The sequence below is a fragment of the Danio aesculapii genome, chromosome 18 (assembly GCF_903798145.1).
Source record: "Danio aesculapii chromosome 18, fDanAes4.1, whole genome shotgun sequence".
Taxonomy (NCBI): Eukaryota; Metazoa; Chordata; class Actinopteri; order Cypriniformes; family Danionidae; genus Danio; species Danio aesculapii.
The window spans coordinates 36,386,633-36,401,846 of record NC_079452.1 but is presented as its reverse complement, the minus strand read 5'-3'; the positions used below and the strand labels follow the sequence as shown (position 1 = coordinate 36,401,846).

General features: G+C 36.7%; 1 protein-coding gene across 1 annotated transcript in view; it reads right to left on the bottom strand.

The window, feature by feature from the left end:
* The window catches only part of LOC130245362 (voltage-dependent calcium channel subunit alpha-2/delta-1), a 220,288-nt gene that overhangs the window by 102,477 nt on the left and 102,597 nt on the right, over positions 1-15,214 (bottom strand). The window contains 3 exon segments of the mRNA XM_056478029.1: positions 11,828-11,927; positions 14,120-14,170; positions 14,330-14,399. Coding sequence (XP_056334004.1) covers positions 11,828-11,927; positions 14,120-14,170; positions 14,330-14,399 — 221 coding nt within the window.

The following is a 15,214-nucleotide window of genomic DNA, read 5'->3' as shown; positions in this document are numbered from 1 at the left end:
CGATTTTGCAGCAAAATTAAGGAGATAAATATTTTTCCTGATAACAATTACATTACATTTATAATACGAGTTTGGTACATTATGCAATAATTTGTAAAATGTTTTATTAGGGGTTTCACATTTGGTCCGAATGCCAAACCAAAGACTATAGAATACACAAGACATGTTACTCATATAGTTTTGAATGGGGAAAAGTGTAACGGTCAACATGACGAATGAAGCCCTGCCTTCTAGTACAGGATTAGGGTACTAGTACAGGTTTAGGGTAAATGAGGCTTGGATCAGCCGTGAGTTTCTGCATATTTTGTGTGATTTAGATGTTTAGAAATTAACTAAAGACACAGTTGTTGTATAATATTATTGGTGATTCTGAATATGTAATCTAATCGTAAGCTTGACAGGCAATTTTGGAGATTAGATGTTTCCCTATTCAGACAGAATGCCTGAGCATACTGCCCGAAAGGCATGTCAGAGATGAGTACTCCGCAGAGTAAAATGACTTGCTTTAAAGAGACTTTGTCCAAACTCAAGTTCGATATTCCCCCCTCGGCTGGCTTGTGTCAAAGACTCTAGAATACACAAGACGTGTCACTCGTATCTTTTTGAATGGGGAAAGGTGTAACGGTCAATATGGTGAATGAAGCCCCGCCTACTAGAACAGGAGCCAATCATCGATCGCTATATGGTGAATAAAGCCTGCCTTCTAGTACAGGAGCCAACCTTTTTTTCTTAACATCCTTTTCATTTTACAAATATTAATATTAATATACTAAATGAACATGAAACCTATTTCCCTAGCGACTAGATTTCCGATTTCTAGTAAGAACAAAATAAGTTTTAATGACATTTATTTATTTTTATTTCAGTTACAATTTACAGTATTGGCGACACAGCGGGTAGCGCTGTCACCTCACAGCAAGAGGGTCGCTGGTTCGAACCCCAGCTGGGTCAGTTGGCATTTCTGTTTGTGGTTTGCATGTTCTCCCTGTGTTGGCGTGGGTTTCCTATGGGTGCTCCGGTTTCCCCCACAGTCCAAGGACATGTGCTATAGGTGAATTGAATAAGCTAAATTGGCTGTAGTGTTTTGAGTGAATGCAAGAGTTTATGGGTGTTTCCCAGTTATAGGTTGCAACTGGAAAGCATCTGCTGTGTAAATCATATGCTGAATAAGTTGGCGGTTCATTCCGCTGTGGCGACCCCTGATTAATAAAGGGACTAAGCTGAAAAGAAAATGAATGAATGAATTTACAGTGTTTTAAGATATAAATGATCACTTTAATTTTAATTCGCTTTGTTCATTTTTCTTCAGTAGGCTTTTCAAAAATGTATGAAGATTTATGAAATCCTTGGGCTATTGTAGCTGAGCATGTGGCATCATATTACAAAGGCTTGTTAATATGAGCAACATTTTCTTGTAACAGACAGTCAAGAGCTCCTCAGCACACGCACACGCGCACACACACACACACACACACACACACTAATAACAAGCATTGTGAATACATATGTGTTGTGCTCTGCTGTATGCGCTGGTATTAAATTCCAAACACGGCATCTATTAAAATATATTTGTCATCCCAAGGCCGGTGTTTTACATTGGCAGGAATGAATAATATATATTTTGTGAAAGAAATGTTTGGCTGTGTTCATAAAGCACAAACGTGGCTACATTTTAGATGATCCTTAAAACTGAAATTATCAAAAATACATTTGTCTTGCTTGTCATAAATTATTTAATATATAAATCTGTGTGTGTGCGTGTGTGCACATTTTTGTGACAAATCAGGACACAAATGTGTATAAATCGCATGAGTATTACACAGGTATTACAAGCCAATGGTGCATTATGAGGACACTGCTGTTTGATGTTTGATTTCTCCAAAAAAATCATACAGAATGAGCTGTTTTCAGAAAGTAAAACTGCACACTTCGGGGCAGCGTGTGGCAATGTGGGTATAACTGGTACCTCACAGCAAGAAGGTCGCTGGTTCAAGCCCCAGCTGAGTCAGATGACATTTCTTCAGTTTGCATATTCTCCTCGTGTTCACATGGGTTTCCTCCAGGTGCTCCGGTTTCCCCCACAAGTCCAAAGACATGCGCTATACTGTAAGTGAATTGGCTAAGCTAAATGGTCCAAAGTGTGTGTGAATGAGTGTATGGTGTTTCCCAGTAATGGGTAGCAGCTGGAAGGGCATCCGCTGAGTAAAACATATGCTGGATAAGTTGGCGGTTCATTCCGCTGTGGCGACCCCTGAATAATAAGGTGATTAAGCTGAAAAGAAAATGAATGAATGAATGAAACTGCATACTTCTGTGAAGGTTGTGTTTAGGGATATGGTAAGGGCAGGGCAATAATAAATACAGTTTGTACTGTATAAATACAATGGAAACCTGAAATGTCCTCACTATTAACAAAAACAACCTTATGTGTGTGTGAGTGAAAATTAACTACTACTCTGACTTATTAAAAATACTAAGAATAAGTGATAATAGTAAACTGTGCTATAAATTATATGACAAATTATTTAGCTGACAAATGGGCAAAAGCTAGCTTGAAGGATAAAGGCCTTTGCACACTGAAGTCCGAAATGTTCATATGCGTTTTTTTCATAGTCATATTTAAGCAGCGATACTTTGTTCTCTTCTCTTCTCCAAAGTAGAAACAGAGGAATAGGCTACATATTGTGTTCATCCAATAGAGAAAGGAGAATTCAGCTCATTATCAAAGAGCTGCGCTGGATTATTCCGGAGTTTATTGCAGGAAATCAGTGGAATTTTAATACATTGCTTGTGATACTTCACACATTCATGTACGTAAACTAATCCGGTACAGAGACTGGCATATTATATGACATTTTAATAAATGCCGGCCGTGTTGAAGTATCAAAGCAACAGACCAAAAGTGCACCATGCTTTCTATTATGTCTATGGGCAGTACGTCAAATGTATGGAGAGACACACATATCAAGCAGCAGGAGGGGAGTGGTGAGCCAGTCACTGAATCCTGCATAGGCATTCTCAGCTATCCGCCACATTCTGTCTTTATTTTAATGTAGTGTTTGTCAAAGTTATCTGTGGCTCAAATGACGGCATCCTGTATTTAGCTGTTTGCTTGTAGGGTGGCTCTGAACTGGGTTCCTCTCAAGGTGCTTTTTCGGATGCGAAAATCGTTAAAAAAAATAAATAATCAAACCTGCGGTTAAATTTATTTTTTAACGTGTGAAATTTACGGACGTAATTTGTGGATTCATTGTGCAATAACCTAAATTATAAAGATTTAAAATGTCATTTAATAGACATTTATGAATTGGATTTTTGTACTGTTGACGTTGCTCCAGCAATAAGGTTGAGAAAGAGTGTTTTAGGCTATGCCTTTGAATCCAGACACATTGAAAAAAAATAAAAATAAAGTGTTTTCCTATGTTTTGTCTTTACCTCCAGACTGAGACACATTTGTTCTGTGAAAACAGCTTTCTGAAGGCGCTCTTCCAAGAGGATAAATCTGGAAATCATGCTTTCACATTGTCACGTGGACTGAGAAAGCTGGGGTATCTGAAACTGATGACGAGTCTTTTCATGTAGTTATATGGCAAATGCGGCACTGACAGACATCCATGTTTGTACCAGATACACTTAAAAAATGATTCATTGCATTTACTACATATTTTTTTTAAGTTATTTGTTGCAACCAATTTATTTGGACTGAAATTAAACATTACTTTCTGTGTTGCTAAAGATATTTTATTTTGTGCATTCTTCATCACAATGCTGTAAAAGAAAGTGCAATTATGTGGAACCAGTATGACTTATTAAAAATAAATAATAATAATAATAAAAATAGCCTTCAGTAAGTTTTAACATACAGCAGCTGTTACCAATCAATCCTTTACAATGTGAATTTTGGAATATGTAATATATAGTACACATATATGTTACTTATTTTTTCGATAGTCTACAGAACAAACTATCGTTATACAATAACTTGCCTAATTACCCTAACCTGCCTAGTTAACCCAATTAACCTAGTTAAACCTTTAAATATCACGTTAAGCTATATAGAAGTGTCTTGTAACAAATATACATATATAACATATATACGTAATATGTATTATATATGTGTTCTATATATAATATAGTACAAAATTCACATGGTAATATGTAACAACATATATATATATGTGTTACAATTACCATGTGAATTTTGTACTATATTATATATAGAACACATATATAATACATATTACGTATATATGTTATATATGTATATTTGTTACATATTCTTTCATTCATTTATTTATTTTAGTTTTGGCTTAGTCCCTTTATTAATCAGGGGTTGCCACAGCTGAATGAACCGCCAACTAATCCAGAATATGTTTTACGCAGCAGATCCCCTTCCAGCTGCAACCCATCACTGGGAAACACCCATACACTCTCAATAACACACATACACTACGAACAATTTTCAGCTTACACAATCACCTATAGCGCATGTCTTTGGACTGTGGGGGAAACCGGAGCACCAGGATGAAACCCACACGAACACAAGGAGAACATGCAAACTCCACACAGAAATGCCAACTGACCCAGCCGAGGCTCGAACCAGCAACCTACTGTGAGGCTGTCACTTTTTGATCTGCGATCAGTAAATGTAGCTTGTGTGGATGCTACTGCGCTAACTGACTAAAAAAATAGCTTCGCTACTGAAAAGCTATTGGATTTATAAATTAGCGATGCTTCCGCCACGCTACTAAGAAATGTAGTTAAGCTAATAGCTACTGCCCAACACTGGATATATTTTACTTTGTGCAATCTTTATAGCACATGTAAGTTAAGAATAATGCAATCATGTGGAACCAGTGCGAGTTATTAAAAATAAATAAACAATAAAAATAGCCTTCAGTAAGCCTTCATTTTTAACATCCAGCAGCTCTTTCCATTCACCTCTTTACCGAAAACACATTTACTTGATGTACAACAACAACAACCACCTTTGCTTTAATGTGACTAGATAACTGGACTAATCAGCAGATTGACACACCACAGAGTAACACAAATGTTGTTTCAATCAGTCTGAAATACCCGAGCCAAAGCCTGTCATCAACCTGATTTGCTTTAATTACCTCAGAGAACTCTCTCACACGATTGCATTACCAAACATCACAACACAAGATAGCGTTATGTTTATTGCAGTTCATCTGCATGCTCTGTAATACATTATTATAATTGAAAAAAGACCCACCGTGGCTTCTTCTATTCTAGCAACTTACATTTTTCCAAGTGATAATAACCGCCAATTTATCAGTTCACTGTATTCTTCATCTCACAGAAAGGAAACTGTTTTATCTGCAAATGTTTAAAGGTGCTGTATGTAAGTTTTGACACTTAGAATGCATAAAAATATCATAATATGTTTGCAGAAATTTAAGAAACATGCAAAGGAACATAATTGTTTATCTGAGAAACAATGCTAAAGTCAGTTATTTCCTTTGAAAATGTGCGTTCAGTGTCGGAATATCTTTCTTTGCTGTAGTCTCTATAACCAGCCCACTGCCAGTATAACAAGTTATATTTCAGCACCCCAGGTTGCCTTGCTGGAAAGCTGCGTATTTCATTTCCATCATAAGGCTGTCTCAATATTTGTAGGCATGGCTGAAAATGCTACCCTTAGAGCAGGGATTCTCAACCGGTGGGCCCACTAGTGGGCCTCAGGGATACTGCAGGTGGGCCGCAAGACTAAAATGAACTCTCAATATTCTACTATAATTTTTGGATTGCATTATAATATGCTACATTAAAATGATTGAAGTAAAGCACATTCTCCTGTTCTCTGATTGATTACTTCAAACTTGCAAAAACAGCCTCATGATCAGGTCTGCAACTACACGCAAATCACGCAAGTTCATTCACAAATTATGCGTGAAGTGAAAGTCTTTTTGTGTGAACAATTTGATATATCCGCATAGTTGTCCAAATTAATGTTGTGTGAGGGTTTTTTAACAGACACGCACCTATACAGGAGGATCTAGGGAGGCTCGATGCTGTTTCTACCATAGAATGTAAGATAAACTTGCATAATTTGCTTTAGATGCGCTCTGTCAGGTACGCGCTTCGTTCCTGTCAGTAATCTCCCAATAATATCTAGCTGCAAACTCAACCGCCATCAGATCGACGCGTTTCAACAGATTTAGGGTGTTTTACTGTATTTTACATTGTCAAGATTTTTAAATAGTAGATATTCAGTTAGTCCAGTTTAAAGCAGAAGCTGGTCTTTTGCAATATCTCTGTTGACCTGTGGTTCTCTCTGAGTCTGTGTATGTTTAAAAAAATAATAATAATTTTTTTTATAATATAGTTTTAGTTCTTTATATATAATTAAATTTAATTAAATTATATTTTAATAAAATGCTGATAATAGAAAAATAATAGAAGGCACAACAAAGGCATAATATATATTAGTTATAATATAATATAATATAATATAATATAATATAATATAATAATATAATATAATATAATATAATATAATATATATAATATAATATAATATAATATAATATAGTATAATATAATATAATATAATATGCATTTATTAATAAATAAAGGTTTAAATAAGAATTTCATACAAGCATTTTTGAGAAAATGTCAGACAGGTGGGCCTTCAAAAATTGATCGGAGAAAGAAGTGGGCCCCGCAGTGAAAAAGTTTGAGAACCCCTGCTCTAGAGGACAGTAGCAGCCTCCGAAATGAGATGCAGATTCTGTTATAAAAATACACATGTGTTTTTTGATTAGCAAATATTCATTCATTCATTTTCCTTCGGATAAGTCCCTTATTTATCAGGAGTCACCACAGCACAATGACCCGTCAACTATTCTGGCATATGTTTTACACAGCAGATGCTCTTCCAGCTGCAACCCAGTACTGGGAAACATTCTCAAATTCATATACACACACACACTACAGCAAATTTAGCTCATCCAATTTACTTAGTGCATGTCTTTGGATTGTGGGGGAAACAGGAGCACCAAGGGCTTCTGGGACACCAACAACAGGCACTACGTCACAAGAGCAAGCTCCTGATTGGTTAACATGGCGCAAATGTCCGCTGAAGTTCAGATTGTCTAACTTGGTCAATCCAACATGCAAATCGATGAACTCGCACCATGTCAATTGCACTAATCACGTCATTCGATTGAATCGCGTCATTCATGAGATGTCTATTTGTATCTTTGCTTGACTTAATATGTAAATCACTCGCGATTTACGTTTCATCAGCTTCTGGTGTGAACGCAGCATGAGACTCAATCATTAGGCCCACTTAATCTTATTTGTGTGTCAATCTGGCAACCTGTGCTTGCCTCGAGTTATCCTTGGAGTGGCTGGCTGAAAAAAACTCTTTCCAATAATTTGAATTTGGAACAGCAATACCTCGTTCAACCACTTGGTGTCAATTCTACACACTGCACCTTAACTGCAATATGGCAAAACTTTGAATGGACAAAATGTATAAGCTGGTAACTACCATGTTGAATGTGTTTCTTCAGATGTGTTTAGATTTCATTGAGACCCTTCAGTTAAATTCAGAGTACTTTTTAATGCAAAAACAAAAAACACATAATGTGGTATACAAGCAAGAAAACTACAGTTTTACTCATTTCTATGTGTAGTTTGGTACAAAATAATCTGAAAGCATTCAAACACTTGAAAGTTTACTACTAAAGTAATCCAATTTAATGCATTTTTAACATTTAAATTTTGGAAATGGATGAAAGTAGGCAACAATGTTAACGATTTTTGTAAATTACACAGTATTTAACTGTAATATGAACTGTATTTTACTGTAGGACAGTTATGCGGTTACTGTATTTTAAAGTTGCATTGTGAAAGTTACTGTAAATTTTACAGTAAATATATACATACAATTCTTTAAATACATATACAACAAGATAAACTGTGCTGTTAATGTTAATACAGTTACAGTTTTTGCTGTAATTTATTTACAGTACTGACTTACTGTCGATTCTACTGGAAACTGTTAACAATGTAGCTCAATTTTTTTATCTGTATTTAGCTTTTTATATAGCGTCGTTCACTTGTGATTGGATTGATGTAATGCCAGTTTAATCCAATTAATTTTAAATGGACACAAAGATCAACTCCCTCCCAAGAAAAGCCTCCAAACATTCATTCAAAACTACAATACTGCAGTTGCTTTCAAACTACTGATCTGTGCAAACACACATCAGATTTGATTTTTGGGTCTCCAGCTGATGCATTTATGTGACTTTGGGCACAATCTCTTTCTATTCTCGCTCAAATACACACATGAAGCACACACACATATCACAGCGTGGCACTCTCATTGGCATACGTTCCCTGAAGCGAATCCTGTTGACAGATCTCACAGAGCTAATCCTTTATCGGAACAGTGATTCCCCAATGCTAGAAAACCTCAAAATCCTCGGAGGAGTGAAAACAATAAATAAATCAAACTTTATTCACTGAAGATTAAAAAATGTATCACACCAAGCACGATTTTTGGGGGAAATATCATACAGAGTACAAAAAGCTGAATGTGATTTATTGTTTTAGACCTGTTTGGCTTTTTTTAATGCTATTTTCCATGCAATTACTATGAATGAAGTCTAAAGCTTTTAAGCTTGTCGATACAAAAGCAATATAAAAGCTTAAAGTGGTCCATAATTGTGCACTACCCTGTAAAAAGTGAAAACCTAAACAAATGACTTTGACTTGTTACAATTAAATTAATTAAGTCTGACAAATCTAATTTATGATAGATTTTAGTAATAAATTAAATAAGTTATTTGATGTTTAACACGTTTTAGTTGATCCAGTGTTTTTTTATTATACCCTCTGATATATATATACTCATATATATATATATATATATATATACTCAGATATATATATATATATATATATATATATATATATATATATATATATATATATATATACACATACATATATATATATACACATACATATATATATATATACACATACATATATATATATATACACATACATATATATATATACATACATATATATATAACCTACATATATATATATATATATATATATATACATACATATATATATATACATACATATATATATATAATAACGATCGATGATCACCCTGGGCTCAAACAAAACCTTGTTGTTGTCTTGATGAACAGCCACAAAGCCAAGAAGAAGAAGAATCCGGCGTATGTCCTCTTGTTGTTTACGAGGCTGTCTAAAAGCGCAAGTGGTTTCACTTTCTCGAGAGAGCTCACATGCGCTCGCCGAGCTTCTATATTTGAAATAACAAACTTCTTGAGCTCATGATAATAAAGTGCGTGTGACTATTGAAGTGATCAATTATAAGTACTCTGAATGACGGAATTACTCTCTAATAGAGGTTACATGTGCTGGTAAAGATTAAAGATACAGATGAACCCAAATAAGGACTAAATGTATGCTGTGTGTAGTTTTTCTGTAATTGGTAACATATTGGAGACTGGAAGGGTCTGAATGTTTTCAAATATAGGTTTATTTATTTATTTAATTAATTATTTTATATAATTGCAGACGTTACAGTAAACTATCATTGATCTGCAGTTATAATCAAATTATGTTCATAGAAAGGTTAGTCACGAACATTTATACACAAGTATTTATATGTTTAAAGCATCTGTTTTGTGAGAAGTGCTTCTCATATGATATGTGAACGACCTGTACGGCTTTACTTTTCCTCCAGCGAGAATGACGTCAACTGAAACTTTCTGTCTTACACAACGCCCACCAAAAGGGTACCATTGGTAGTGGAAACGCAAGGCTGATAAAGGTGACCTGTACTGACCCGTACCATACCATACCACTCAGTGGAAATGGGCCATTAGATGCTGCGTAATATCATTGCGCCTGCTACAGCAGCAAAGTACCTTGATCATTACACTGGAATGAAAGTATAGTTCATAGCCATAGAGCCAATAATTTTTGAGTGAGATGCTACTGGTCTAATCCAATTCCATGATTTATGCTAAACTAAGCTAAAAGTGCAGCTGTTAGACAGAAAATCAGCTGAATTTATATAAAAAAAGATACAACTCAACTGTTTAACTCTAGGTGACTAAAGTAAGCCTCTTTGAAAAAAAGTGTCAGTCCATGTTACTTGAAATAAAAAAAAAAAGATAATGGGAAAATGCAATTCAGGTTTGTCATCATAAGCAAAAGTAAATAAAGAATGAATCTTTATTTTCAGTTGAACCACCCCCTTTAAGAAAAAAACATGATGCAATTAGACATGAGCATATCATGAGCTCCTTTGGTCATTGAAAAAAAAGTTGCTGAGAACAAAACTGGCAGCATCCGTGTAAAATATCAGCCTGGCCAAGATGGATTGGAGGCGCCTTCCAAGAGGAATGAAATATCACAATTTCCTCCCCTTTTCTCTGGCTTTCTCTTTCTCACTCAGCCTGATCTCTTCCCCTCACTTTGTCCAGCCATTTTCAATTCAGCACACAGAGCCCAGAAGCAGGCTTTTCATTAAGAGCCTGTTTTCAAGTGGCAAGCTGAAGCCAGATCCATATTTCATTACAACTCCTATGTCTCTGTTTCTCTCACACACACATATTGTTGCATCACACAGCAACCCACAAACTCCTGACTTTAAATTGAATTCAGAGAAACAATGTGTTGCTCCATTTTTACTGTACAGCTGTGGTTAAATACAGTTGTCACTTTTCAGAGCGATTCATCTCAATCCGTACACATCCGGTTGCTACTTATGCTTTTTCTTTTTTAAATAATTGACCCTTTGCTAAGCCCCGCCCTCCATAGTTACTGTTGTTACGATTGTCAAGCTTTCGTACCTGGCATGTCTATTACAATATGTATGCGCCGGTATCAGACATTCCAAGGGATATAATTAGTAATATTTGGTGAACAGGTGAGATATCTGAGAAAGCCAGACAAAAAAAGGACTGCAGTATGCATTGCAGGTGTATATTCACCACATAATATGCAACCGATTAGAAAATAATTTAATCAAAATTGAAGATAAAGCCTAGCCGCCTCATACGCTGACCATTCAACAGCTTAGTTCATGCACAGCAGGAGAGGTGAAATTAAAAAAATAATCTAATAATAACAAATTAAACCGTGATTTCTCTTTATTTAGCCCAAAAACCTGATGAATGAATTGTTGTGTAATGAAATATAGCGTTACTAACTGACAAGGAATTCCCAGAGATGGGATGCAGCTGGAAGGGCATCCGCTGTGTAAAAACGTGCTGTAAAAGTTGGCGGTTCATTCCGCTGCGGCGACCCCGGATTAATAAAGGGACTAAGGCGAAAAGAAAATGAATGAATGAATGACAATCACTGGAGATTTGTTATTAGTGGGGTTTGTCTTTAGGCAAATTCCACTATTGGTAATCTTCCTGTTGTACCGTATCAGTACCAAATTGTAATGCCAAACCCGAGGTACATACCGACCCATGACTTCAGTGTATAAATGACCCCCTGTATCTCATGTGGTTGATATTTGGCCCTCAAGGCCATCAAAGTTAAGAACCTCTGATCTAGATGAACTGTTCCTTTAAACAACTATAAAGAAAGCACAGCAACTTTGTCGACAGATGTTTGCTCGTTTAAAGTGACAAAGCAACATAATGTTGCTCTAACATGTACAGAACGTCTAGCAGATGGTAATAGGATGCTTTTCAGAAAATGTATGGAAAACACTGACTGATGAATTCCAAGTAGTAAGAGTAAATCTTAAGTTGGCATCTGAAATCAATGTAATCATACTTACATGGACAACGTTGACGTAATCATCATCGGACAGGGTTTCCAGCATTTCACTGACTGAAGTTCGGATCAGTTTAAGGGTAAGTCCAGACACACTTCCACTCCTACAACACACACACACAAACACAATGCCGAATAAAGAGATTGACAGAAAGAAAAAGTCAGCATTTAATATCATGATAGTAAATAAATTGAGAACTTTTTTTGCCCAATTAAAGGACAAAAACTGGATCTCAATATGCAAAAAAAATGTGTCAGTTAAACTGAATTATATTTTAGTGGGTGGTTTCTGAAAATTATGGTAATGTTGGTCATTATTTTTTGCCTAGCATTTATACACAGCTATGGAAACAATTAAGAGAATACTTGGAAATCCACAGCTTCTCTGGATTGAAAATGTATCATTATGTGTAAGAGAAAAATGCATTTGTTTGGGAGATAATCTGCAAATATCTGATTTCTTGCAAAAGTTTTAAAAAATCTTCCAAATTAAAAATTTTAATTGTATTTTAGAGCATGTTTGTATGTATGTATGTATGTATGTATGTATGTATGTATATATGTACACTTGCCGGACACTTTATTTGGTACACTTGTCCAACTGCTTGTTAACTGCAAATTTGTAATCAGCCAATCACATGGCAGCAACTCAATACTTTTAGGCATGTAGACATGGTCAAAACAATCTGCTGCAGTTCAAACCGAGCATCAGAATGGGGTAGAAAGGTGATTACAGTGACTTTCAACATGACATGGTTGTTGGTGCCAGACGGGCTGGTATGAGTATTTCAGAAACTGAGGTTTACAGAGAATGGTCTGAAAAAGAGAAAATATCCAGTGAGCGGCAGTTCTGTGAGTGAAAATGCCTTGTTGATGCCAGAGGTCAGAGGAGAATGGCCAGACTGGTTCCAGCTGATAAAAGGTAACAGTAACTCAAATAACTCGCTACAACAGAGGAATGCAGAAGAGCATCTCTGAACGCACAACATGTCCAACCTTGAGACGGATGGACTACAGCAGCAGAAGTCCACACCGGGTGCCATTCCTGTCAGCTAAGAACAGGAAACTGAGGCTACAATTCAGACAGACTCACCATAATTGGACAAAAGAAGATTGGAAAAACGTTGCCTGGTCTGATGAGTCTCGATTTCTGCTGCGACATTCTGATGGTATAGGGTCAGAATTTGGCATAAACAACATGAAGCACATGGATCCATCCTGCCATGTATCAATAGTTCAGGCTGCTAGTGTAATGGTGTAGGGGATATTTTCTTGGCACACTTTTGGTCCATTAGTACCAACTGAGCATCGTGTCAATGCCACAGCCTACCTGAGTATTGTTGCTGACCATGTCCATCCCTTTATGACCACAGTGTACCCATCTTCTGATGGCTACTTTCAGCAGGATAGCGCGCCATGTCAAAGCGCGAATCATCTCAGACTGGTTTCTTGAACATGACAATGAGTTTAACTGTACTCAAATGGCCTCCACAGTCACCAAATCTCAATCCAATAGTGCGTCTTTGGGATGTGGTGTAACTGGAGATTTGCATCATGGATGTGCAGCAATCGTGTGATGCTATAATGTCAATATGGACCAAAATCTCTGTGGAATATTTCCAGTACCTTGTTGAATCTATGCCACGAAGGATTAAGGCAGTTCTAAAGGCAAAAGGGGGTCCAACCCAGTACTAGTAAGGTGTACCTAATAAAGTGTATTTTAGAGCATGTACAGTATGCATGTGTGTGTGTGTGTGTGTGTGTGTGTGTGCGTGTGCGTGTGCGTGTGCGTGTGCGTGTGCGTGTGTATACCATGTATTGCTTAAATTATTGTGACCAAATGCACCCACAAATGAAGCAATACTAGTAAATTTTGATCTTGTGGGGACATTTTTTATATCCCAATGAGGAAATCTGCTCATTTATCACACAGAATGAAGTATTCTGAAAATGCTGATTATTTTCTTTGAGTGTTGTTGGGTTTAGGTGTAGGGTTTTGGTAAGGGGATATATAATATACAGTCTGTGCGTATAAAATCATTAGTGATACCCATAACGATAACTCTTTAAGTGTGTACAGTATATCTATTTAGTATATCTTTGTTTGTTTGAATGTATGGTGAAGAAAATGAAAGCTTGTTTCAGTTTTATTGCTCTGATGCTTTTTGTTTTTCCACATATACATAAAATATCCACACCACATCATCTATTCCGAAAAGCACATTAAAAAACAACAACATAAAGTAAAGAATTACAACAGTTACACCCAAAAAAAGCACACACAGATAATACTCACGCATCAACAAGAATCAGCATGTCCTTGGGTGAAGCGGCACCTTGAACATACCTGGATACAAAGAAGAAAAACATTCTGGAGCACTTTCAAGGAGAATTTTAAACTGACAGAATAAAGAATAAAAGGCTTGGGGAAAAAAAGAGTAACAAATGAAAAGAAATTCAGAGCACACACACACACACACACACACACAGAAACACGTATTAGTACCAAGGTCGTCGGCGCACATCATAAAGGTCGATTTTGCTGGGTGTTTTCCTGGCATCCATCCAAGGGGAAGCTGAATGGACAGAGACAGGATATGGAAATATGAGTGACCCCTGATCCCATACTCCATTTGATTTGTCACATCTCTGTCGTGAGCCCATCAGCGAGCATTGCTAGAAACCCGCTGGGTGGGGGGCTGGTTTGTGGTTTATATTGACTGCCGAAAGCCGACATGCAGAAAGAAAGGCCCCAGTAGAATTTCACCTTCGACTTTGTCTCTTTACCCCAGAAAATAACCTGGTGCAAATGAGGGTGCTCATCACAGCTGAACAACTAACAAGACGTGTTTCTTCATAAATGGCATCCCACGTTCTGACATTTAGTGAGCGGATTGCAGCTGTAAGTGCCAGCAGACACTGTGATTTGGCTATAACAGAGTAATCGAGCAGTGTTCTGCCAGCTATAATGAATTGAGGTTTACAAGAACATCAATATTTTATAGCTGCGCGTGTGTCTATAAGAAGGCGATCAATGCTAAGGAGCCCACATATTATTCTATTAGGTTACGTTCACACTGCAGCCAAATGTGGCCCAAATTGGATTTTTTTGCCCACATGTGACTCAGGTGATGACAGTGTGAACAGCCCAAACCGCATGGAATCTGATCTTTTCAGGTCAGATCTGTCATATGTTGTCTTAAATCAGACACAGATCTGATGTTTTGCAATGCGACTGCAGTGTGAACGGTTATGTCGGATTTCATGTGACTTTTACATAATCTTTGAGCGACATGCGTCATCATCCTGTGCTGCAAACATCATCTACTCCTCAGCATCACAGTAGAATGGCACACAGGGCGAATACTTTACCACAAAAAGTTGGTTGTTC